Source organism: Coregonus clupeaformis, chromosome 27 (genome assembly GCF_020615455.1).
Source record: "Coregonus clupeaformis isolate EN_2021a chromosome 27, ASM2061545v1, whole genome shotgun sequence".
NCBI lineage: Eukaryota > Metazoa > Chordata > Actinopteri > Salmoniformes > Salmonidae > Coregonus > Coregonus clupeaformis.
Window position 1 is genome coordinate 37,991,200 of NC_059218.1, and position 25,558 is coordinate 38,016,757.

General features: G+C 43.9%; 2 protein-coding genes across 2 annotated transcripts; both read right to left on the reverse strand.

Moving 5' to 3' along the window:
• Positions 1 to 1,600: 1,600 nt before the first annotated feature.
• LOC121541922 (MAP7 domain-containing protein 2-like) lies at positions 1,601 to 20,381 on the reverse strand. Its single transcript, XM_041851312.2, is given in 20 exon segments — positions 1,601 to 3,005; positions 3,141 to 3,418; positions 3,802 to 4,417; positions 5,146 to 5,197; positions 5,519 to 5,578; positions 6,413 to 6,517; positions 6,626 to 6,806; positions 6,955 to 7,105; positions 7,224 to 7,672; positions 7,754 to 7,869; positions 8,014 to 8,135; positions 8,907 to 8,941; positions 8,943 to 9,024; positions 10,938 to 11,018; positions 13,379 to 13,478; positions 15,155 to 15,318; positions 15,514 to 15,591; positions 15,794 to 15,904; positions 17,040 to 17,147; positions 19,930 to 20,381. Coding segments are annotated over 19 exon segments (2,913 nt in total). The 5' UTR covers positions 19,973 to 20,381; the 3' UTR covers positions 1,601 to 3,005; positions 3,141 to 3,159.
• Positions 20,382 to 21,387: 1,006 nt separating this feature from the next.
• Positions 21,388 to 25,202, reverse strand: LOC121541923 (eukaryotic translation initiation factor 1A, X-chromosomal). The gene is made up of 7 exons (XM_041851313.1): positions 25,020 to 25,202; positions 24,400 to 24,483; positions 24,024 to 24,127; positions 23,708 to 23,758; positions 23,505 to 23,586; positions 22,443 to 22,534; positions 21,388 to 21,681 (listed from the first exon to the last, which is right to left on the reverse strand). The coding sequence occupies exons 1-7, from the start codon at positions 25,033 to 25,035 to the stop codon at positions 21,676 to 21,678; spliced, it is 435 nt and encodes a 144-aa protein (XP_041707247.1). The 5' UTR covers positions 25,036 to 25,202; the 3' UTR covers positions 21,388 to 21,675.
• Between the last annotated feature and the right edge of the window lie 356 nt (positions 25,203 to 25,558).

Consider the following 25,558-nt stretch of genomic DNA (forward strand, 5'->3'; position numbering starts at 1 on the left):
AGGGGTAAAGTGACTATGCATAGATAATAAACAGCGAGTAGCAGCAGTGTAAATAGTCCGGGTGGCCATTTGATTAATTGTTCAGCAGTCTTATGGCTTGGGGGTAGAAGCTATTAAGGAGCTTTTGGACCTAGACTTGGCACTCCGGTACCGCTTGCCGTGCAGTAGCAGAGAGAACAGTCTCTATTACTTGGGTGACTGGAGTCTTTGACAATTTTTAGGGCCTTCCTCTGACACCGCCTAGTATGGAGGTCCTGGATGGCAGGAAGCTTGGCCACAGTGATGAATTGGGCCGTGCACACTACCCTCTGTAGTGCCTTACGGTCGGACGCTGAGCAGTTGCCATACCAGGCCGTGATGCAACCGGTCAGGATGCTCTCGTTGGTGCAGCTGTATAACTTTTTGAGGATCTGGGGACCCATGCCAAATCTTTTCAGTCTCCTGAGGGGGAAAAGGTGTTGTCGTGCCCTCTTCACAACTGTCTTGGTGTGTTTGGACCATGATAGTGACTTCATCCACTTCATGAGCAACCCCAGAAATAACCCCCTTGACAGGTGCCCTGTTTCGGAAATCCATACACAAAACATTCCATTCAAAAATATTTTTGAGGTGCAAAGCTTGCTTCTTGTGTGCAGCGGACATACGAAAAGTCAGAATAAGTCCAGCTCTTGTGACTCTCACCGACACCACCTCACCCAACGCCTCCACGATACTCCTCATGACTTCAAACGGATCCCCCAGGTAACATTGATCCAAAACCCTCACTCCGACTATAAACGAATCTAGGGATTTCTTAGTTTCCATCACAACTTTACTTATTTTGTTTCCTTTATTTTTCATGACTGTTTCCCACCCGTTCTCACTCTCGGTACTCTCATCTTCACCTGACCCACCATCAGTTTCTAACAGAACATCAGTTTTTCGCCATCTTACCCTCTAGAGCTCCTTACCTTGCTCCTCAACCTGGTCTCAGAGAATTTACATTTACTATATTACGTCTAGTCTATGAGACCAGGCTGTGCTCCTCTAGCTTGTTCCCACAACAACTATTCCTTCCAATATCAGGAAAGATTTTAATTCAGAAACCAAAGCAGTAGCTGCCTTTTGTGTGATGACAGACTTGTGTGATGACAGTGCAAGAGATCAGACTAAATACCAAACCAGACAAAATGTAAAGTGTTTAAAAAGGTAGAGCCTACTCCACATGAGCAATATGGCTACACCTTTCCACTTTCATAAATGGAATTAAAAGGGCAACACCTAAAGTGCTATAACCAATAGGATGAGAAAAAGACAAACAGTTGGTAGACACATCGGGTTGTTTTCTAACAATTGACGAAAAATAGATAGTAGGCTGAAATTTGGGTTGGTACACTGACTTTGGACCATATTGTTGCAGTGCAAACGGAATTAGTTATTATCAAATGATTGTACAGGACATAAAAGCATTAAGGCATTGGTATTTAACCACTGGGCACACACTGGCTAGTCTTGTTTTGCACATTTCATATTCAGATTTTTATCAGATATAAATAGTTACATTTTTAAGTGGCATTGTGGCCTACCGTAGGCCTTCAGATACAACAATACCCACAACACATGATTGTTTGAAGGTTTATTAATAGTACTGATATGTATCATCTTATGCTCATGCTAATGACCCATGCACAATGTCTACAATAGTCACATTTTTAAATGAACTGCAATGCTGCTTTAGTTAGAGATACGACAGACACAGTAGGTTTGAACTGTTAATAACATTTTTTCTCTTTAAAACAGATTTTCTACATCCCTGTTGCTTAGTCTTCAAGGAAAAATCTTGCCTTCTTTTGGTGCATTATTTCTCAAAACACAATACAGTCAAAGTGTAACCAGTGACTGACCGCTCACATCTGTGCATATACACACCAAAATTACTTAATTTTGAAAACACAGCAACTGGATTCCATCTTGCAAGTCATCTAACATTCAAATGATACCAGCTCACTGGTTTCAGACTTTTGAGGGATCAGAAACAGCTCAGTACATTGTTGATCCAGGAGGAAAGAGAGAACAAAACCAGCAATGCATTGGTTGGTGACAATCTGGATTATAATGAGGAATGTTACTGTACATGTTCTTTATGTTGACTTTTGAGTTGCAGTAGGGCTGGGTTCAGGTATTATGGCACACATGCTACAATCCCAATCGCACAGCAGGTTGGATACATACATTGTGACAACAAGCTTGAGTCTCTTGGGAGTTAATCATGTCCAGGGAGATACAAGCTAGCTTGAGGCATCCACAGCCAGAAAACTGTGGACTTTTCCATGAAACAATCTAAGTGAAAGATCAGTGCATACTAAACTACATTGGGTGGAAACAGAGCTATATTAATCTTTCAATCATTAAAGGAACAATACTTCCGTCTTTAGAGGAACAATACTGCAATAGCAAAGGCAAATTACTGATATGATACTCTACATGGGTATGTGGGGTCTTTCACCATAACAATTATTTAAAGAGAGGAGAGGCTATCACCAGTCTGTGTTTCTACCCAACTACAGAATAAGAGCTTTTGTTTTAAAATTAGATTTAACTATCTTAGCTAACTGCTTCATATCATAACAGGTAGTCAAAAGTAAATTGCTTCGTGGGCACTTTGTTTCATTGAGACAGTCCTACACACACGTTTCAGACACCATACTAACAACTGCTCTATGCAATACATGACATGACACAGATAGTTATAACTATCATCAGGGTATTATCTGACAAGTACAGTAAATCTATGAATATTATTGTCACTTATGTTCCGTGGTACAAGGCTATAAAGACAGATGTATGTAGGAGGTTGAAGGTTAATGGACATTCAAGGTTGGAGACCAACAAGGAGGAACAAAAACTACATTCAGAGTGATTTCTCTCTCATCTCAAGAGGTGCAGAGACTTCCATCCTCAATAACATCAGACAACACAGATGATTTCCCTCTGCTCTCTCCATCTTGTCTTGCCAGTCTAGGGCTCTGAAAATAAAAAGGTCATCATAAGATTCTGTGTGTTTGAGAGAAGCTAGTGTGGGCGAGGTACTGTATGTGACAACTTTAGTGTGTGATTTAAAGTGTGCAAACATGCACATAGATTCACATTCTCATCCTCACATGCATGTTTTAGTACCGACTACTGGATGTTGAGCTTGTGTGAGGGTGGAGGATGAGTTTGGATGAGCTTGGAATCGGCACCGGGGCTGCAGAGCCCCCCGATCAGGTTCTTGTTGCAGTCTCCTAGGTTTCCCATGGGGGACAGTTTGGGGTAGGCCACATGGCCTGTCAGGTCCAGCAGATCCTCCAGGGCTCGGGCATTACTCATGCCGTTGTGCTGGACCTCATTGACTGGGGAGTACTCTGGGATGGAGACTAGCTCCTCCTTGGAAATTGGGCTGAGAGAGGGAGCAAGTTTGTGAATTTCATAATGGTTATTCCCTCGATGGTATACTACTATGGGGCATGCTGCCCGTGAGTAATCAAGGGCGGATATGAGGTGAATAATTTATTATGCAAAGTGTTAAATGTGAAGCCATTTTCATTATCAATATTCCTCAGGGTATGACAAAGTGCTGTGGTAAAGCTCCAAATAGGATTGTGTTGATACAAAACCCTTAATATGCTGTGAGGGTAACACACATAGGTTGCTGGCATGGTGGGCAATGCATATGCACATTTTCATACTAAACAGTATCTGTTGCATTTATTGGTTTAATCAGTTATACGTACATCATCATGTCTTCCTGTAGATAGACATGGCCTTGCTCTGATGGCTTACCTGACCTCCATGTACTGCACTTCGTCATACGCCCCGCTGCTCTTCACAACCAGAGGCTCCAGGTTGATGAGTGGAGGTGGGGGTCGGCCCACCGGTAGGGACGCCACGGACGGTTTCTTGGGCTGCACCCCTTGTCCGATTTTCTGTGTGGTCAACTTCACGTTTACTTGGGTACTCTCCTGGATTTTGAGCTGAGCAGTGGCTTGGCTGCTCACCTGGGTTTCCTCCGGTTTCTTCACCTGTACATTCGCTTGGACACTCTCCTGTTTGCCCGCTTGGGGAGCATCGTGTTTCTTTGTATTATCCAGACGACTCATTTGGACAGTGGTCTTTGCATTCACCCGTCCCTTCACAAAGACACTCTCTTGCTTGAGAACCTGGGCTGCACCCTGTCCATTCACTTGGGCAGTCTGTTGTTTAGCATCCTGTCCCTTTTGCAGATCATTCTTCAGTGGGGTAACCTGGTCAGTGGCTTGTCCCTTCACCAGGGCACTGTCCTGCTTGTTGACATGGACAGTGACCTGTCCATTAACCTGAGACTCAACCTTTGGGTTTTCTTGCACATTCACCTGAGCATTAGTTTCAATCTTCATGTTTGAGTTCATTTGCATTTCCCCTGTAGAGAACAAAATGATCACATTGCACAGGACTATTCCCTGAGAAAGAGCACTACAAGACCTAACCAAGGACGGCTTAAAGATATGCTAATTATACACAAATCCCATGCCTTCCCTGTCAGAATGAGTTAAATCCCTGGCCACTGTTCTCCTTGAAATTGGTCCATTCCTTCACCTGTATGCACCACCGTGGCAACATATCATAGATGACTACCTTTGTGAGCCAGAGGGGTTTCCAAGATCAAGTAGACGGACAGATTTGCTACGGCCCTCTGTTCTACATCAGCTAATCAAATAAAAAAAGAAATACAGATTGGTCTTTCTCTTCAATTTCATTAAATTGTCTAAATACTGTATGTCCAACCTTTCTAGTGAAAAATAATAAAGGATGAAGTTACATGCTGAGGGCTGCATTGTGGCAGGAACAGAGGAGTTATAAATATCCAAAGACCTTGAACATAATCTAGGATGCAGAGCGAATCCGATCCTCTCCTGAGGACAGGTATTGGAAAAACACTGCTAAATCACAGACATGCAGGAGTCTCCTATATTGATGGAAAAGTACTGGGGTCTCTCACCCACCATGACCAGGCTACCCACTGCTGCCACTGGGTGGGACTCCTATACAACATGCTTTAGTAAGCATTTATACATTCATAAGGGGTCTTTCCTGCTGGGGTGAACAGGCAGGCAGAGTATCAGTGGGTGAGTGGAATGGATCACCTACCTGGTGGTGAGACAGGCTGAGGCAGAGTATCCACATGCCCTTCCTCATTCTGCTTCAATATGTAACACAGATGGAGGCAACATTTATTATTCCATTATTAAGAAGAAAATTGTGTATAATATTGTGTGATTAAGACCTGTAGTAATCAGGACGCATAAACCAATGTATCAACAATGATACAATTTAATCATGATAATGAGCACAACATAGATATCAAAACAAAAGCTCTTGGGGGGCAGCTGCAAAGCACATACTGTATTAGTATGCAAAACCTTACAAGATCACACAACATCACATGGATAATACAGCAGTCAGCAGGTCCCTTGGTTGAAGCCGTGCAGAGCTATGAGAACGGCAGGCATCTCTACAGTACCTTCATCTCTTCCTGGTTCTCATCACACTTCCTGGTTCTCTTCATTATCTCCTCAATTCTCTGTGGGGATAGCATCAACATTTGATTAAGGACTGGTACAGACTTTATATTTGTATTTGTATTTATTATGGATCCCCATTAGCTACTCTTCCTGGGGTCCAGCAAAATTAAGGCAGTTCATACAATTTTAAAAACATTACAATACATTCACAGATTTCACAACACACTGTGTGCCCTCAGGCCCCTACTCCACCACTACCACATATCTACAGTACAAAAATCCATGTGTACTTGTGTGTAAGTGCGTATGTTATCGTGTGTGTGTGTATGCATGTGTCTGCGCTTATGTTTGTGTTGCTTCACAGTCCCCGCTGTTCCATAAGGTGTTTTTTTTAATCTGTTTTTTAAATCTAATTTTACTACTTGCATCAGTTACTTGATGTGGAATAGAGTTACATGTAGTCATGGCTCTATGTAGTACTGTGCGCCTCCCATAATCTGTTCTGGACTTAGGGACTGTGAAGAGACCTCTGGTGTCATGTCTTGTGGGGTATGCATGGATGACCGTGCTGTGCGCCAGTAGCTCAAACAGACAGCTCAGTGCACCCAACATGTCAATACCTCTCATATACACAAGTAGTGATGAAGTCAATCTCTCCTCCACTTTGAGCCAGGAGAGATCGACATGCATATTATTAATATTAGCTCTCTGTGTACATCCAAGGGCCAGCCGTGCTGCCCTGTTCTGAGCCAATTCCTTTTTTGTGGCACCTGACCACACGACTGAACAGTAGTCCAGGTGTGACTTTGATGACGTGTACTGAGCGCTGCAGACTGGGTTTCAGAGATGCTGATTTATTCAATAATAAGAATTGATTTCGGAGTCATAAAAACCTTCTTCCGCAGCTGTCTCTCCTCTTCTTGTTGTAGCTTCAGTATCTCTCTCTCCTGACGCTGACGCTCTGCATCCTTCTGTGCCTGAAACTCGGCCTCCTCCTTCTGTATTGACGAAGATAAAGGATTTATGCTTGGAAGTGGAACAGTACTGTGCATACACACCATGTTAAACATGCACCAGAGTAGACAGTCACAACATAGTGACCCCACCTCTCTGTCCATCTGGACCTGTAGCTCCTTCTCCCGGACCTCCCTCTGCTGTTTCTCCTCTTCCTCTCTCGTCCTGCGGAGGTCCTCCTGTCTGCTCCTCTCCTCCTCAGCCCGTTGAGTCTCCAACTCCTGCCGTGCCCGCTCCTCTGCCTGTCTCCTCCTCAGCTGCTCCGCCTTCAGACTGAGTGCCACAGAGACAGACATGGTGACTTGCAGTATATGCCATCAGTCACATACACGGACAAGCAGACACACCATCTGTCTGTCATATACAGGTAAACAAAGAGATACACGGTGACACTAACCACTGAGACACACAGTCTCCTTACCGCTCATCCTCCTCCTGCTCACGACGTTGTTTCTCCTCCAACTCCTTCTGCACCCTGGCCAGACGCCTACGCTCCGCTAGCAGTCTAGATGCTTCCTCTGCGCTTGTCGTCCCGGCAACTCCTTTCCCTGTTGGTGTCACTGGCGATGGCTCTGTCACAAAGATAAAGGCAGACATCAGTGTGCATTGAAACTCGTGCCCTTTTGACAATGCACTGATAGATAGACTTAAATATTGATATACACAAAAAAGATTGGTAAAGAGTTTCACCTGTGCTCTTATCTGCAATCAGGTCGCTGCAGGCGGACTTTGGCATCTTCTTGTCTGGAGTGTCTATTTTGAAGGCTTTCCTATCAGCAGTCTCAGCCATAGGACTCTTCTTGTCTGGAGTGTCCTTCCTTTCAGAAATCTCACCTTTTAAGTTCTTATTGGGGGTCTCAGTTTTGGGGAACCTCTTTTCTGGGGTCTCCATGTTGGACAGTTTTTTTTCAGGGGTGTCGGCTTGAGAAGACTTCTCAGGGCTCTGGATTTCAGACATATTTTTCTCTGGTTTGGAGACATTTCTGTCACTGATGTTGTTGTGACCTTTGGCTTCTTCAACTTGTCCGACCTCCTCCTTGTTGCTGTCGGTAACCGGGGTGGTGGGTCTGTGCCTGTTGGGAGAGGAGTGGTACTGGCGCACAGTGCAGGGAGACTGGGTACAGCTCTTAGGCAGCAACCTACAACCAGAATATCATAACCCTCTGTCATAGTAACTAGGACAGACCACATGGATTCAGCAGCAGGACAGCGAGTCTTACTTGGGGTTGGTGGGGGAGGCTGAGCCTCTGGTGAACATGGCTGGGGATTCTGCTCTTCTCACAGGGGAGCCTGTCGCTGGGGAGCCAGTCCTTCTCTCTCTGCGCAACCTCTCCTTCTGAAAACACACCAGAGAGAATGCCATTGTGTGGGCATGCGTGTGTAATCCTGCCAACATGGCCCTACCAACTCAGTGCTAGCAAGGTTCTGCACTGGTTTCTGTCTATTCAACAACCAAGTGGGTAGGTAAAACAAGCCTGACCTTGGGGGTTTGAGGGGTGGAGATATACCCTCCTGCTGACTCCTCTGGAGAGCCCTGGAGCCTCCGTCGATTAGCCCGGCTTGGCGAGCCCTGATAGGGTGACCTGTGGGGGCTGCAGGGAGCTGCACAACGACAGACATCAGACACTCAGAGGTCAAAGGTCAAATTAATGATCAAGTTAAGATGTATTGTGGTCAGAGGAGATACAATGATGGTAATTCCATATTTTCCGATCAATACCCACAGTATAGGTATGGAGGAAATTAACTATACTATCAATTGTTTTAATGAATCATTCAAACTATTTTGTCTTTTCACATGGTCATCTGTCGCAAGTTAGAGTGATGTTTGCACAATCCCCCCAAATACATCACGAATACTAAATAGAGTTAATAAAGTTTATGCTGAAGCAACATTACTACTGCCATATTTACAGTGGTGTAGTGGAGGGTAAACACAGTTTACTCCCCTTTTTTTATTTCATACGAGCGTTACTTTACTCACTGCCAACGGCGATCTGTGTTCATCCACCTATTTTCTTTACCACTACATCACTGCATATTATGTAAGGCATGCACTGTTAAGCAACACTTTTGTGAAGCATCTTAGCATGTAGGTATTTTTTCTCCTTGTCACACCAAAACATACACACACACAAACACTGTAGACAGCAGTCACACACATACTGAATACACACATTTAAAACACATCTACACCCTCAGATACATACATTCACAAAAGCCAGACCTAGACAGAAGTAGAAACGCTGCCATGCTTTCCCGAGTTTCTATATCACTAATGCTGCACGATGTCACCGGTGTGTTACCTGTCTGGAAACATTTACTGCCTATGTGCAAAAACTTGTCAGTCCAGATGTTTTGTCTAGCTGTTACCTGTGCATCGGTGGCAGGGCAGATGGAGGTCTGCTGCACCTGGCCATAGAGGAGTGAGTGTGGGTAAGAAGGCGGTGGACCGTCAGGCTCTCCACAGAGTTCAGGTGACAGCACTGGGCTGATGGAGGGGTCAGGGGTCAATGGAGGAGTTGGGAGGAGGGGACGGAGATGAGGATGACGAACAGAACAAAACGCCATGAGGGACATGAGACGGATAAATTAAGGTGCTAGAAGCAGAAGGAGAGGAGGAACAAGACTAAGAATGCTTGTTCTAGACTAGTGAGTACTGTACACCCGGAGAATGGAAAGGATGTAGGATGGGTCTGCCTCAAAAATGTGTGATTGTCATTTGTAATGACACCAACAAGAGTAGCTATTAGCAGTGAGGGTGAGAGTAGCAGTTGCAGAAGTCATAGTGTTCAGGGTAGTAGTAGTAGCCGTGATAGTAGTAGTAGTAGTAGTAGTAGTAGTAGTAGTAGTAGAAGCCGTGATAGTAGTAGTAGTAGTAGTAGTAGTAGTAGTAGTAGTAGTAGCCGTGATAGTAGTAGTAGTAGTAGTAGTGGTGATAGTAGTAGAAGGAGTAGTACTAATGGTGATAGTAGTAGAAGGAGTACTAGTAGTAGTAGTAGTAGTAGTAGCTGTGATAATAGTAGTAGTAGTAGTAGTAGTAGTAGTAGTAGTAGTAGTAGAAGCCGTGATAGTAGTAGTAGTAGTAGTAGTAGTAGTAGTAGTAGCCGTGATAGTAGTAGTAGTAGTGGTGATAGTAGTAGAAGGAGTAGTACTAATGGTGATAGTAGTAGAAGGAGTACTAGTAGTAGTAGTAGTAGTAGTAGTAGTAGTAGTAGTGATAGTAGTAGTACTAGTGGTGATAGTAGTAGTAGTAGTAGTAGTAGTAGTAGTAGTAGTGGTGATAGTAGTAGAAGGAGTAGTACTAATGGTGATAGTAGTAGAAGGAGTACTAGTAGTAGTAGTAGTAGTGATAGTAGTAGTACTAGTGGTGATAGTAGTAGTAGTACTAGTGGTGATAGTAGTAGTAGTACTAGTAGTAGTAGTAGTAGTAGTAGTAGTAGTAGTAGTAGTACTAGTGGTGATAGTAGTAGAAGGAGTACTAGTAGTAGTAGTACTAGTAGTAGTAGTGATAGTGGTAGAAGTAGTAGTACTAGTGGTGATAGTAGTAGAATAAATACTAGTAGTACTTCTATGTAAAACTGGGGGACTACTTGTTCCTGTGCATGTTGAATGGCAAATACTGCTCATCACTTCATTATTATTGGGTTATGTTTCCAAATACTCATGGGGATAGGATGGGCTCTCTGAAATACAAAATATATAACACTGAGTATTGGAATGGGTGATATACAGATTGCTAAAATGCAGAAAGAAACACATTGCGAATGTCAAACCTCAACCAATGTGTTGTGACTGAGTGACATCATTTCAATGAGGAGCGAGAGGAGGTTTCAAACAATGAAAAGGACGAAGTGAAGTGGTGTACATGTGCCGTGTTCCTTGGTTATTTGTGTACTGTAGATCTCTAGTGCCTGTCCTTTCCTAATGGATCTCTCGTTTACTTTCTTCTCACTGTATCCTAAAACCCTACATCTCTATTGTCATCCCTTGCTCTCTCTTTTGCTCGACCCGGAACAACTTGCAAGTGCCAAAAGACAACTAAGACATCAAAATACCCAAGCTGAGCACAAACACCAACACATACCCTCACACATACCGTACACATACACACGTTAAAGAAATACATTGATAAAAGCAGCAATTATACAACATCAAAGTGTACTTTGTACATTAGTAATTGTTCCAGGCACACATTGACTCTTCACACACATCCTCATGCTTCCGCACACTTTCTGATTCAGCTGTTGCACATGCATTCTGGGAAATATACATAAAACCTTTGAGTTGGCATGACATTTCCCTCAAGCCAAACAGCCAATGAGAGCAGTGGTCACTGTGGGGTGAGAGCAGGATGGGGGACAGGGGATTGGTGGATCGAACGGGAGGGGTTCATAACATTACCGGATTCGCTGGCAGCAGGAAAGGGGGCGGCGAGTTCATGGGGAAAGGTGGAGGCGGGGAGAGGGGCATTCTCACAGTCACCTATAGGCAGCGGGCGGAGCAGAGCAGAGCAGAGAGAGCACAGCATTATGACCAGAGCTGCCACTCATGGCTTTACCTGATGACCCCCTGATACACCTCTGCAGCCAGCAGGGCGCTCCTGTAGACAACGGTCTGGGGAGGTAAACCCATGCAGCAAGGCTGGAGGCAATGAGCAGGCTCTCTCTCACATACACACCTTTATCCTCTATATACATGTATCCCTCTATGACCCAATCCAAATCACACGTACAAACACATTCATAAAAACAGCATCTACGTTTTGAACATTATGTTTTTGTATCTCAGTCCTCCATCATAATCCAAAAAGAACACCAAACTCCCAGTGCCCCATCGAAATGAAATCATCAATACCTGACTCAGGATATGAGCCCTCAATAATGCCCTAAACCAGCAGCAACTATGTTGTCAATTCTAAAACGGTCTGCTTTACTCCCCTCAGAGTTGACTGCACTGATGACTACACTGCTCAAAAAAATAAACGGAACACTTAAACAACACAATGTAACTCAATCACACTTCTGTGAAATCAAACTGTCCACTTAGGAAGCAACACTGATTGACAATACATTTCACATGCTGTTGTGCAAATGGAATAGACAACAGGTGGAAATTATAGGCAATTAGCAAGACACCCCCAATAAAGGACTGGTTTTGCAGGTGGTGACCACAGACCACTTCTCAGTTCCTATGCTTCCTGGCTGATGTTTTGGTCACTTTTGAATGATGGCGGTGCTTTAACTCTAGTGGTAGCATGAGACGGAGTCTACAACCCACACAAGTGGCTCAGGTAGTGCAGCTCATCCAGGATGGCACATCAATGCGAGCTGTGGCAAGAAGGTTTGCTGTGTCTGTCAGCGTAGTGTCCAGAGCATGGAGGCGCTACCAGGAGACAGGCCAGTACATCAGGAGATGTGGAGGAGGCCGTAGGAGGGCAACAACCCAGCAGCAGGACTGCTACCTCCGCCTTTGTGCAAGGAGGAGCACTGCCAGAGCCCTGCAAAATGACCTCCAGCAGGCCACAAATGTGCATGTGTCTGCTCAAACGGTCAGAAACAGACTCCATGAGGGTGGTATGAGGGCCCGACGTCCCCAGGTGGGGGTTGTGCTTACAGCCCAACACCGTGCAGGACATTTGGCATTTGCCAGAGAACACCAAGATTGGCAAATTCGCCACTGGCGCCCTGTGTTCTTCACAGATGAAAGCAGGTTCACACTGAGCACATGTGACAGACGTGACAGAGTCTGGAGACGCCGTGGAGAACGTTCTGCTGCCTGCAACATCCTCCAGCATGACCAGTTTGGCGGTGGGTCAGTCATGGTGTGGGGTGGCATTTCTTTGGGGGGCCGCACAGCCCTCCATGTGCTCGCCAGAGGTAGCCTGACTGCCATTAGGTACCGAGATGAGATCCTCAGACCCCTTGTGAGACCATATGCTGGTGCTAGACCTCATGTGGCTGGAGTGTGTCAGCAGTTCCTGCAAGAGGAAGGCATTGATGCTATGGACTGGCCCGCCCGTTCCCCAGACCTGAATCCAATTGAGCACATCTGGGACATCATGTCTCGCTCCATCCACCAACGCCACGTTGCACCACAGACTGTCCAGGAGTTGGCGGATGCTTTAGTTCAGGTCTGGGAGGAGATCCCTCAGGAGACCATCCGCCACCTCATCAGGAGCATGCCCAGGCGTTGTAGGGAGGTCATACAGGCACGTGGAGGCCACACACACTACTGAGCCTCATTTTGACTTGTTTTAAGGACATTACATCAAAGTTGGATCAGCCTGTAGTGTGGTTTTCCACTTTCATTTTGAGGGTGACTCCAAATCCAGACCTCCATGGGTTGATAAATTTGATTTCCATTGATAATTGTTGTGTGATTTTGTTGTCAGCACATTCAACTATGTAAAGAAAAAAGTATTTAATAAGATTATTTCATTCATTCAGATCTAGGATGTGTTATTTTAGTGTTCCCTTTATTTTTTTGAGCAGTGTATTTCCATGGTTTACGACAGGTCTGGGACAGGCTGGCACAGAGACATCACAGTCTGACCTTGAGTCTAGAAGGGTGGAGGACAGTCATCAGCTACCAGCAGCTTCCAGAACAACACCTATTGTGTGCTAGTTAATCTGATGGACTGCTTGTGTGCTTGTATCTGATAGAGAGGAGCACCCCACATGTTTATCCTAGAACTTTAAAAGCCACAAAGGGACATGCCAAATCGAATTAGCCTAGAACATTTAGTGCGGTCCCTCCCTCCCTCTCACCATTTCTCCTTCCAGTCACTGATTCATCATTCACACCTCATTGTCCTCATCTCCATCTCCCTGTTGTGGACTCACCCTGTGCTCCTCCAGCTCCACCCCATGTCCAGCGTTTGGGCCTCTGCTCCAGCTGCAGGCTGCGTTCCAGGGAACGTTTCATCAGAGCCTCCAGTCGCTCCTGGTTGTGCCGTTCCAGGACCGGGAAAACAAGGGACTGTCACTTAGCTGCTCCCCTGGACCTCCCACGAGGACCAGGCTGGTCGCTCCATAACCACCACCTCTTACACAGCACAGTACAGTCTCACTTTACCAAAGCAGGCAGATAGAGAGAGACCACAGCTGCCGTGGACTCCACCCCTCCAATCACATACACATGTAGATTTAAAGACACTCACACAGTCAATCTCCCAGCAAGCAACAGTATTGACACAGGTTGCAGACTAGCTCCCCTTCCTTTATACCCCCCCCCCCACCACCCCGCTCTTCTAGCCGCCTGTTCTACTCAGATTTTCCCCAGTAAATCATCTTTCCTCCAAGCTAGTTAACCCTTCACCACCCACTGTGTTGCCATGGTACACAGCCCAACAGAGCAGGAGACAAAGCCATCTGGTGGGTGATCAACCATTGCCAACATCTCTCCATTTACAATTGCTCCATCTTTTCCTCCTATCTATATCCCTGCTCTTCCTTTTCATTTCTTCCTATCGAACACATAACAATACATGGACATGCACCGGCAATATGAACTACACACACAGATGAAGCCAGCACAATAGCAAATATATTAATCAGAATGACACTGCAAAGACTCAAGAAAGGGTGAAAAGAAAGTGAAAGAATCTCAAATGAGTAACACAGAAAAGCAAATATGACATTAGCCACACCACATTGTTTCCTCCTGCATTTCTATTGGTCTAAAATGACATCATCCAGAGGATATAATCCATCCAATAGGAACACACAAACACACATTGCACGCACGCACGCACACACACAGATAATCGATCCAGGTGAGATTGATGCCCAAGGCAAATTCTGTATCATCCAAGTCTCAAAAATCCTCATTTTGCATGATCTAATGAATATTACCACTTTTACAAAGATATCAAGAGAACAGACAAAAATGATAATTCATGCTATTTCACTCCACTTTTTTTAGACTAACTTAATTCTCTATAGCATATATGTTTATGCTAGGTTTAAAGGCTAAACGGTGGAATCAATGTAGGCTACAAATCCCAAAAATAAATAGCCTCAGAGTAGTCTTCGGAAAGTGGCAGTGTGTGACATGGTTTAAAAAGACAAAGCTGTCAATGTCGTCGTGGCTGAGCAGATATTTTGGGAGGCATTGACAAATTGAGAGCAATGACATAGCAGGATTAGGATCAGATTAAACAAATGGAATGGCAGAGACATTCATTGATTAGTCTGATGAGGTCCCTGAGATTTACATAGAGATCAATACCAATGGCATCAGCTTTCCCAGAAGGGGGGGAGGGGGGAGAATCCCCGTTACATAACGGAGCAGAGGTCTATCCAATATTTGATTGGGAGACGACGTTAAGTACGGGGCATACTGTGATTAATGAACTACAGGATTTGAGTGAATTAAAGAGCATACAGTATGTCCCTGCTTATCTCTCTGAAGGGATGTCAACATCTGTCTGTTGGGGCTGTTGCTGCTCATGCCACACACACACACAGAAACAAAAACAGCGCATACAAACGGAATAATAAAAACACAAAAATGGAACTGAAACTGAACTGGAGCTGAAAGAGCTGTGTGTGAGTGTGAGCACAGAGGGAGCGTACATCATGAACTGGAAAATGTAGTGGCTAAGTGGTGAGTCTGACCTTTTCTTCCTCCAGCCTCTGTCTCCTCTTCTCCTCCACAGCAGCTCTGCGGAGCTCCTCTTTCTGTCTCTGTTCCTCCAGCCTCCTCCAGCGCTCCTCCACGGTACGCTCATACTGCAGCTGAGCCCGCCGCTCCTTCTCCATGATCACCTGCTCTCGCACCGCTGGAAACACCAAGCAACACACCCAGATTACTACACTTTCCAACACCACTATAAGAACCCACAACAATCTTTGTTCCTGAACCTCATTACTGGCTGCAAGTTTTATGGGGCAAAATTATAGAACATTTCTGCTAATATTGGCTTCAATAAGATATGACTTCCATCAGTCTCAATACTGACAGGAACATCACTTACCTAAACCTTTATCTCTTTCCTCACGTCTCTCTTTGGCTAAACGCATCCTGTCATCTGTCCTCAGATACCCTTCCACATCTGAGAGAATGAGATATAAAGTGATTTAAAATGGGATTAAAAAAAGAGAAACAGACAAGCTAGACAGAAACAGAGGGAGGAGAGAAGTTCAAAGATATGTGTTTATAGAGAGGACCCTTGAAGATCTTAAGCAGCTTTCATATCCAGAAAGAGGGAGAGATTGTGTAGGAGAGCTAACAGCCACAGTGTGGGTGGGACTTACACTGTTTACCTGCATGATTGTTAGTGTTGTTGCCTGGCAGACGTAAAGGGGAGGGGAGCCCATTGAGCTGGGGCCTCTTCTCTGTGACCAAGGCTGGGCTCAGCACCTCATCTGATATGGGAGAGATAACAGTCCCCACAGTTTATCAGCAGAGGAAGGCAGTGCTGTACATAGCACTAAACTTCAGTATTGGATGCACTGGATGTGCCTCAATCCACCACATCCGCCAGTGTCGCACTTCCGCATCTGCGGTGAAAGGTAACAGAGCTACAGCGGTGTTTGTCAGACCATGAGAAATCCCGAAAAATCGGTCTTCTCACAAAATCGTCTGTAGGGTCCGAACGGTCCTACAGATCTATGACCACTCTATGGAAAGATGAGACTCTCAGGAACATATGATGGTGTTCTCCGTTTTGCTCTACGACCCCCACAAATGTCTTGGGACTCGTCTGAAGTCGGTACAGTTAATCTGCCAGTTTGGGCTACATACTAATACAAATATGTATGGTGTTTTGCTCTAGAATGCCCACAGGCCTCACAAGACTCATCTGAAGGTCCCCCAGTACCAGTTTAAAAAAAATAATGGAAGTATACTGTATATGGAGACTGTATAGTGCCAAAAATATGGGGTTAAATACATGAAGAAAAAAAACTGTTTCCTGATCTTTCTTATGTCTCTCAGATATAGGACAGACACTTCAGAACAAACTTCCTTTTGATTTTTTTGAGGGGGACTATCTGTTGGTCAATGTAGTGAATCGGTTATTCAATGTGTTTGTATGGGCTAATAGCAGTAAGGCCAAATAAAATGTTTCATCAAATCATTTAAAAATATATATTTTGATACTTCAAGGGGTCTTCAAATTCAAAATCAAATAGCAAAATGATCCTTGGTATGACCTTCTTAAAACAATTCCATATAGCTTAGTAGAACTATAATGTTAATTTAGGCCAGTTTCTTTAATAATAAAACAATTGCTTTCGTTGTGGTCCCTGTAGGAAACTTGAAACCCATCTTCTTGGAAAATAGTCTAATAGTAATCCTTAAAATCTGAAAAAGACTCAACAATGACTCCCCTTCACATGCAAGTATCAAATCATTCAACTCAACTCCATTCTGCCATGGTAAATTGTGATTGTTGTAATTCTGTAAAGTAATTCTGTGAAGAACCTTTCCATTTCAGACAAGTAAAAATACAATATTTTAAAATGTTAAGAGTGTGAGCCATCAGTTGGAGAAGTTTACTGTTTTTCACAGCTGGGCTCCCTGGAGGAAGAACAACATGGGCTGGGGAGCCATGGCTGTTGTTTTGGGATCTCTTCTCCGCAACTGATGGTGGAGACAATCCTTCGGCTGGAGAAGAAAGGAAACATGCGAGTCAAGCGAAAAGACAGAAATAAGTCTGAATAGCTATTGTAGGTCAGTCTAGGACAAATAGCAGCCAGGCCATTGCTTTATTCTGGACTAGATTAAAAACAGCAGCCATTATCTGGTCCTGTTACTTCTGCATCACTCACCAAAATCTAATACAGCTCCCAGTCAAGGAGAAACCCATCAAATCACAACATTGGGTTGTACACGGGCAGCCTATAATGAATAGAACTGACTCTTGGGAAACTAGGAATTAACCTAAGAACTGAGGGGTGCTTTCCCAGACCCAGAGTAAGTAAGCCTATAAATTAAAAAGCACTTTCGATTGAGACGGTCCATATCATGCTTTTAGAGTATAGGCTAGAAACTTAATCAGGCATTATAGGTAGGCAACTAACAAGAACACCTTTTCACTGGCCAGGTCACATGTCTTTAACTGTTGATTAATGGTCTGTGTTCTGGTGAGAAACCATATGTCTCATGTCCCTGTTTAAATACGTATCCACCCTATAAAAACGAAATAAGGCCTCGAAGCCAGATGCAGCTATATGCCTTTGATCAGCCCTAAATTCTAGGCTACAGGGCAATTTCGATTGGACATACTCAGATCTAGCTGAGGAATGCTCAACTCCTCAGAGAACGGAGTTGAGTGTTCCTCAGCTAACTCAGATCAGGTTACATCTGACATCTAACTGGGCTTTTTGAGCACAAATCATACCTTTCTGATTGCACTTGTACAAGCAACTGAAAACAATTGTGTTGGACACAAAAATCTAGGCAACGGTTAAAATGTATCCAACAATATAATATGTGGGTAATGCAGCCTGCGACACAGCCAGGGGCGTGAAGCACCCCATCCATTATGTTTCTGCATATCTAAGCATACCTCTTGAGCTGTCTGTATCATCCTGACTGGAGGCTATTTTTAAAAACTAAATATACTTCTCTGCATCTCTGCTAAATCTGGGAAAAGGATTGAAAGGAATGTGAGTCTTATTCTGTGCATTTAGTAATTGCTTGCTTTTCTAATGTCCACCAACCTTGCCAGCAGGCATGCTAGCTAAGATACACTACATGTACTAAAGTATGTGGACACCCCTTCAAATTAGTGGATTCAGCTATTTCAGCCACACCCAGTGCTGACAGGTGTATAAAATCGAGCACACAGCCATGCAATCTCCATAGACAAACACTGGCAGTAGAATGGCCTTACTGAAGAGCACAGTGACTTTCAACGTGGCACCGTCATAGGATGCCACCTTTCCAACAAGTCAGTTTGTCAGATTGCTGCCCCGGTCAACTATAAGTGCTGTTATTGTGAAGTGGAATCATCTAGGAACAACAAAGGCTCAGCCGCGAAGTGATAGGCCACACAAACTCACAGAACGGGACCGCCGATTGCTGAAGCGCGTAAACACTCACTACCGATTTCCAAACTGGCTCTGGAAGCAACGTCTGCATAGGAACTGTTCGTAGGGGGTTCATTAAATGGGTTTCCATGGCTGAGCAGCCGCGCACAACCTAAGATCACCATGCACAATGCCAAGTGTCGGCTGGAGTGATGTAAAGCTCAGCGCCATTGGACTCTGGAGGAGTGGAAACGCGTTCTCTGGAGTGATGAATCACGCTTCACCAACTGGCAGTCCGACGGACGAATCTGGGTTTGGCGAATGCCTGGAGAACGCTACCTGCCCGAATGCATAGTGCCAACTGTAAAGTTAGGTGGAGGAGGAATAATGGTTCGGGCTAGGCCCTTTAGTTCCAGTGAAAATAAATCTTAACGCAGCATACAATGACATTCTAGACGATTCTGTGCTTCCAACATTGTGGTAACAGTTTGGGGTAGGCCCTTTCCTGTTTCAGCATGACAATGCCCCTGTGCACAAAGCAAAGTCCATACAGAAATGGTTTGTCGAAATCGGTGTGGAAGAACTTGACTGGCCTGCACAGAGCCCTGACCTCAACCCCATCAAACACCTTTGGGATGAATTGGAACGCCGACTGCGAGCCAGGCCTAATCGCCCAACATCAGTGCACGATCTCACTAATGCTCTTGTGGCTGAATGGAAGCAAGTCTCCGCAGCAATGTTCCAACATCTAGTGGAAAGCCTTCCCAGAAGAGTGGAGGCTGTTATAGCAGCAAAGGGGGGACTAAATCCATATTAATGCCCATGATTTTGGAATGAGATATTCGACGAGCAGGTGTCCACATACTTTTGGTAATGTAGTGTACTTAGACAAGCTAGCTACTCAAACTTGATTGATAGCCTGAAATTGCTTCTTAGTAGCTATTTATGAGGTTGGGAACCTATCTGGGCTTGCTAAAGCCAACTTCATAAAATTGCTAGGTGGCTAGTAGTATTACAGAGAAACAAAACAACAACAAAAAATCTAAAATTAGAATACAATTTTTAAATAGAACAAATCTGAGGGGGCATGTGCCCCTGTGCCCTCTATGGATATGACGCCACTGGGACAGAGCCAATCAATTTGGCAATCAACAAAGGTGCATGTTATCCTTTTGATGTAACAATTATTCATTGTTTAGGCAACTGACCTTCAATACAGTCAACGATATTTAGCATCGGCTATATAGGCTACATTAGGAATGACTGAATAGACTACATTGAAATGCAGTTTGCGGATACAGTGGTTCATGCCCGTAGCCCTATGCCAATGTCATAGAACCCTTGTCAAAATAGGCTACAGCAGAGAAACATTGGATATGGTAAACAATAGACTGTTAGCTTTTTACCTAGCTTACCTGTCAAGGCACTGGACGCTGTATTGACTGCCTTCTCCGCCATCGTCGTAGTCACCGGCGGATCACCCCCAAACGTATGGGTGCAATGTCACAAACACCCCGCAGCAAAAGGCTCCAAATCAAGCCGAGGGAAACCGCATCGCCAGCTTCTACTTTCAGGCGCAGGAGACCATATGCTGCGCTATCGGGGGATGTATCTGTTTCCCACTGCCTGCAATATGTGCGCTCCTTCAGAACTGTGCACAGGCGGTCAGGAGAGCAGTAGGGTATTCGGATGAATGCGGTTACTGAATGAGGCAATAGGCTGCTGTTTAGTGGACTAGTTTGAAGGTCAAAAGTGATCGTGGCTAGGTATCCTTGGATAACTGTTGGGACTGAGGGGAGAAAATGATGCGCTCCAGTTCAGGGAGTAGAGCTGGGTAGAGATTATGTGCGAATATTCGACAGCGCGTCAGTACTTCCCCTGCCGGCTCCCCATTACATCATTGATGGAAGGACAAACTGTAGCCTAATCAAATGCATGAAGTAGGCTAAAAACGAATGATTGAAATGCAATCAATAACATTACACGTTGCCATCAAATAATTGTATTGAATACATGATGGGAGTGGGACAGAGAGTTGTTTCGTGCGTTGTATTTTACATTGGGCTATATTTGGGGTTTAATAAAGAACTTTCTTTTTAAAAAACAATGTTAATTTGGAAATAGATATAGCTGCTAAGCCTTAATTTTAACATGATTAATATTTTGCTTCAAATAGGCTATTAGAGAAAGAAAGAACAGAACAAAGACAGCCTCAACTTTTGAGTAGACCTGCCTCTCATCCCCTCTGCCCAGAGATGTGAGCATGGATAAAGTGGTGCGCAGCATCCAAGCAAGACTGGGTACCCTGCGGCGGTCTCGCTGCGGACTCAAATGAACCTCGCCCAGTACTGTCACTCTGACTTTATAGCAAAGCCAGCCAAGTTCTGGGCGTCCCATCAAGCCAAAGCAAATAAAACGAATGTGAAGAGACTAGCCTTGCCTGAGTTCACCCGTGATCATGTTGTGGGTCTAGCACACATCCTTTTGAGCACTCCTAATTTGGTTACAAAACTGGGCGAAGTATCTGTTTCCTAGGCTTAAATGCAGCATTGTTATTGATAGGTGGAATACTGTATAAAAACAAAGCATTATTACATACTAGGTCCAGTGTTGCACAAATACTGTAAAGGCTAAATAAAAGGTTTACCAATAGGTCAGAGATATGAGAGTTCTTCTACCTGCTTTCACAATTTTTACAAGTTGAGACTTCTGTTGCCAGCCTTCATGGTTTTTGATTGAAAAAGGCATATCAAATTAGCACAAATATAAAATACTTACTTTATAGATAATCAAAATCAACAAAACAAAAGTTTGTTCTAAAAAACAGGGAGGGTATCCTTTGTTTTAGACAAAACAAATCTCCAGACCAAACATAAAATTATTGAAGTTTTTTATTTTAAATTCTGGTGTTCTGTAATTTGAGCCTATATTCCACATGAGGTGAAATAGAATATAAATACATTACAACTATAACAAAAATATGAAGTGTGTGAACTGAAGTAGGTGTGATGTTCTCAGTTGACAGAATCCAGGCTTTAAGCTGTCTCAAGAGAGAAAATAAGCTGCCTCAACTGACTTGAGGAAGCAGGGCATTGTTGGCAAGTATTATAGAAATGTCCACTTTCCTCTGCGTAAACGATGTGGCACACAATAGTCCTGATTCAGATCTGAGAGGAAGGGGAGAGAGTTATGTTACCAAGTGGCATTACTTGACCCAACAGCAGACAGACACAAAGACAAATCATTCAAGCAAAATGGACAGAGCGAAAATGCATTACACTCAATTGTATGTGATTTCAGTTGATTGAATGAATCAGTTATTATCCATTTGGGTTGCGAGGTATCTAGATTTTCATACCATAATACAGTTTCTGTAACATACTGGGGTATACGGTATTACCGTAAATGCATACAAGGGGCGCACAAAACAATTTAGGCAACAGGGATCTTGATCCAGGCAGGGATTGAACATCTCGGCTGTAACAAATAAGCTTGCTCTTGACATCTAGCCACTTGGTAAACTAAATGCACAGCTGGAGCCCTGTGCTCAATATAATTTATGACACATCTTAGAATTCTTATAGTTATACTTAACTTATAAGCAGTGGTGTAGCATGCGCCTCAACCCCACCCCAAAAAAAACAGTATTTACATTTTAGTCATTTAGCAGACGCTCTTATCCAGAGCGACTTACAGGAGCAATTAGGGTTAAATGCCTTGCTCAAGGGCACATCCACAGATTTTTCACCTAGTCGGCTCTGGGATTAGAACCAGAAACCTTTCGGTTACTGGCACAACGCTCTTAACCACTAAGCTACCTGCTTCATACCGTCGGTATTTCGAAATACCCCGGTATACGGTATATCACCCAAGCCTATTACCCATTGACAGCTTTCCTTGTGACTTGCAAGAGGAACCCTCTACTTACATCATCAATGTCCTCGTCGTCGTCTCCAATGTCATCAAACTGAATATCCTCGTCATCGCCAGGTCCAAACGTGTCAGTCTCATTGATTTTAGCTAGGGAGTTAGAACATACACTCACCATTAATGAACTAGTTTGCCTTAAAAAATATATATATATATACACATATAAAAAGAGTGCACGTGCCTATAATTTGAAGCAAGACATTACATTCCTGGCTTTGTGGCTCCAGCATCACATGGCGAATTATGCTTATCCAGAGGGGGTTATTTTCCTAGTCCTTCTTAAAAATTGTATTTTAGTCTTAGTGTGCGTTCGTAAATTCACCCTGGCAATCTACTTCAATTTTAAACCAGTTCTGCTAGGGCGAGTAAAACGTTCAGAGTGATGTGTTCTCTCATTTGTGTCTGGAACTAGCTAGCAAGCTAGCCAACGTTAGCCAGTTAGCTTGGCTGCTTTACTGCCATTGTGAGATCAGAACGTTCGGATCAACCCTACTCCTCGGCCAGAGCGTCTGGTGTGCGCTCTGAACGCTCCAAGAGCGAAACGCTCTGAATTTACAAAATGACAATCTGACAATGCTCTGAATTAACGAACTGCCCAAAAAGCACTGACATTCTAGAGTTAATTTACGAACGCACCCTTAGATTAGATGCTATTAACCACCCTGACTCTCTTTCAATCAAATGTATTTTTACATCAGCAGTTGTCACAAAGTGCTTATACAGAAACCCAGCCTAAAACCCCAAAAGAGCAAGCAATGCAGATGTAGAAGCACGGTGGCTAGGAAAAACTCCCTAGAAAGGCAGGAACATAGGAAGAAACCTAGAGAGGAACCAGGCTCTGAGGGGTGGCCAGTCCTCTTCTGGCTGTGCTGGGTGGAGATTATATGAGTACATGGCCATTAAGGCCAGACCGTTCTTCAAGATGTTCAAACGTTCATAAATAATAATCACAGTGGTTATAGAGGGTGCAACAGGTCAGCACCTCAGAAGTAAATGTCAGTTTGCTTTTCATAGCCGAGCATTCAGCGGTCGAGACAGCAAGTAGGTCCCAGATACTTACCATGTTCAGGAAGCTCCCCATAGGCCTTCAAACTCCTGGCCTCGTCTGCGTTGTACTTCAGGATAACATCAGCTTTTTGGTCCTTTAAGGAAGAATGCAACCATTAGGAGATACTGTTGGAACTTAGGGCCTCCTAGTGCGTTAGGTTGTATTATCATTCAAAAATAAAAACCATAGCTGATTTTTTCTCTCATAATTATTACCTGGTAATCTCGAAGTCCCACCAGGATGATGTCTGAACTGTTGATCCAAACCTGCCCAAGAGCGAATAACAAGATGTCAGCAAGGAGAATTTGGAGTATAAGAACTGTAATACTTTCATCATAGACCTGGACACAAACGGCCCAGGTAGAAGAGTCTGTCAACCCTCATGTCATGTCCAACCCAAAGCATTACGGAAGTAGCCTGTAAAGAACGATGACATCGGATTGCATTTATATGGTCTTCAGCCTCCAGTTATTTGCCAAATTGTGTGACTAGTAGCACTAACACTATATAGGCTACTGTGTACACAACTACCTTTTTCCGTAGCTTTCCTCGGATGTGGCATAGTCGCTTGACTCCATCAAAACACATAGCTTCCAGTCGTCCATTACCCAACATCTTAATCACCTGTGCATATTCTAGATTAGAACAGAAGAACAGAGGTTCAGCCAGTTAGTCAATTCATTTAGCGGAGGTCACGAGGTGGCTCAAATGTAAGTGCTGAACTGGTAACCAGGGAGCACACAAATATTGAATACATCTGAACGAGATAACTGTATTCGATTAGTAGCTACAATGTTAGTATGGTCAGTGTTAAAGCAGAGTAGTTGACAGGGAGGTTGAAATTAAGTCAGAAACTGTTTGCTAACCTTACAGACTAAATAAGGTTGAAGGGGGACCTCGCACTCACCTTGGCCATCCTCTTTGAATACCAGCTCTCTCTTTTCTGATTCATTCTCATTTTTACCACGTCGCCGATTCTTTCCTCCCTTACCTGTAAGGAGATGAGAGGATGAGAGATCGATAGAAAAATTGTCATTCCAATTCCACCAGTCATTGGCATCATGAGCCAAATAAACACAGATAAATAGGCCAACCAAATGGCTGTAGCCTAGCTACAAAGTTACTTTAATTAATCTCTTTTATCTGTGTTAGTTAGCTAGTGAATGTGACAGCGATCAGGGCAGAGGCTCAAGATGATGGGCACAGGTCTGGGATATTGTTGGCCTACCGCACTAGTTGATACGAACGTCATTCAGTTGCGCAAAAGAATGTGACAACAATAGGCAGTTCATAGTTCGCCTAAATTACTAATAGTCAAATTGCGATAAAATAAACAATATGTCGTTGGTGGTAATTAATGTTAACCAACGTTTCCACGCTTTTAAATACTTGTTAAATGCCATACGGTGCCTTCCTCCGGTCACGTTGCTAAGCATGGGCCCGGGCGGCTAGCTAGCTAGCATAAACGTCAAACCTGCCATGGAATAACGTTAGCTATCAACCAAAGGCAACATGTTTGCTGCTTACCTTTATTCTTCGGCATATTCCCAAACGAACAGGCTTTTTTAGATCAGTCCTGTTTTGTCCGTATCGAATTTAGTGTTATAAAAATGGAATGGAAACCAATCCGTGACGATGTCACACACTTACAAAGATAAGCTTGTTGGCTTAGCTTTCTTGGGGGAAACCTCTTCCGCTTGCAACACCGTGAAGCAGCATTAGGTTTTAAAAAGTGTTTTTCTACCCATGTTTCCTACCTCTGATCTGGTCTACTACATATACGCATTACAATTGACAGTTATGGGGCCTTTTTGTGGAGGAAAGAATGAACGATTGATACATTATTTTATTGTATATTTATTTTATGTATTCATGATAATTCTTTAGGTTACAAAAGAAGCTGCAGTCACTTGGCTGGCCCACATCTACTGAGACAAACATTTATCTGTAAAACATCACATCGAGACATTGAGGTCAAAGCAGAGGGGAAAGATAGTATATATTCGCCCCTCCATCTAACATGTTACATTTCCCCAGCATCTTCTTAGAAAGCCCTTATCTTTCCC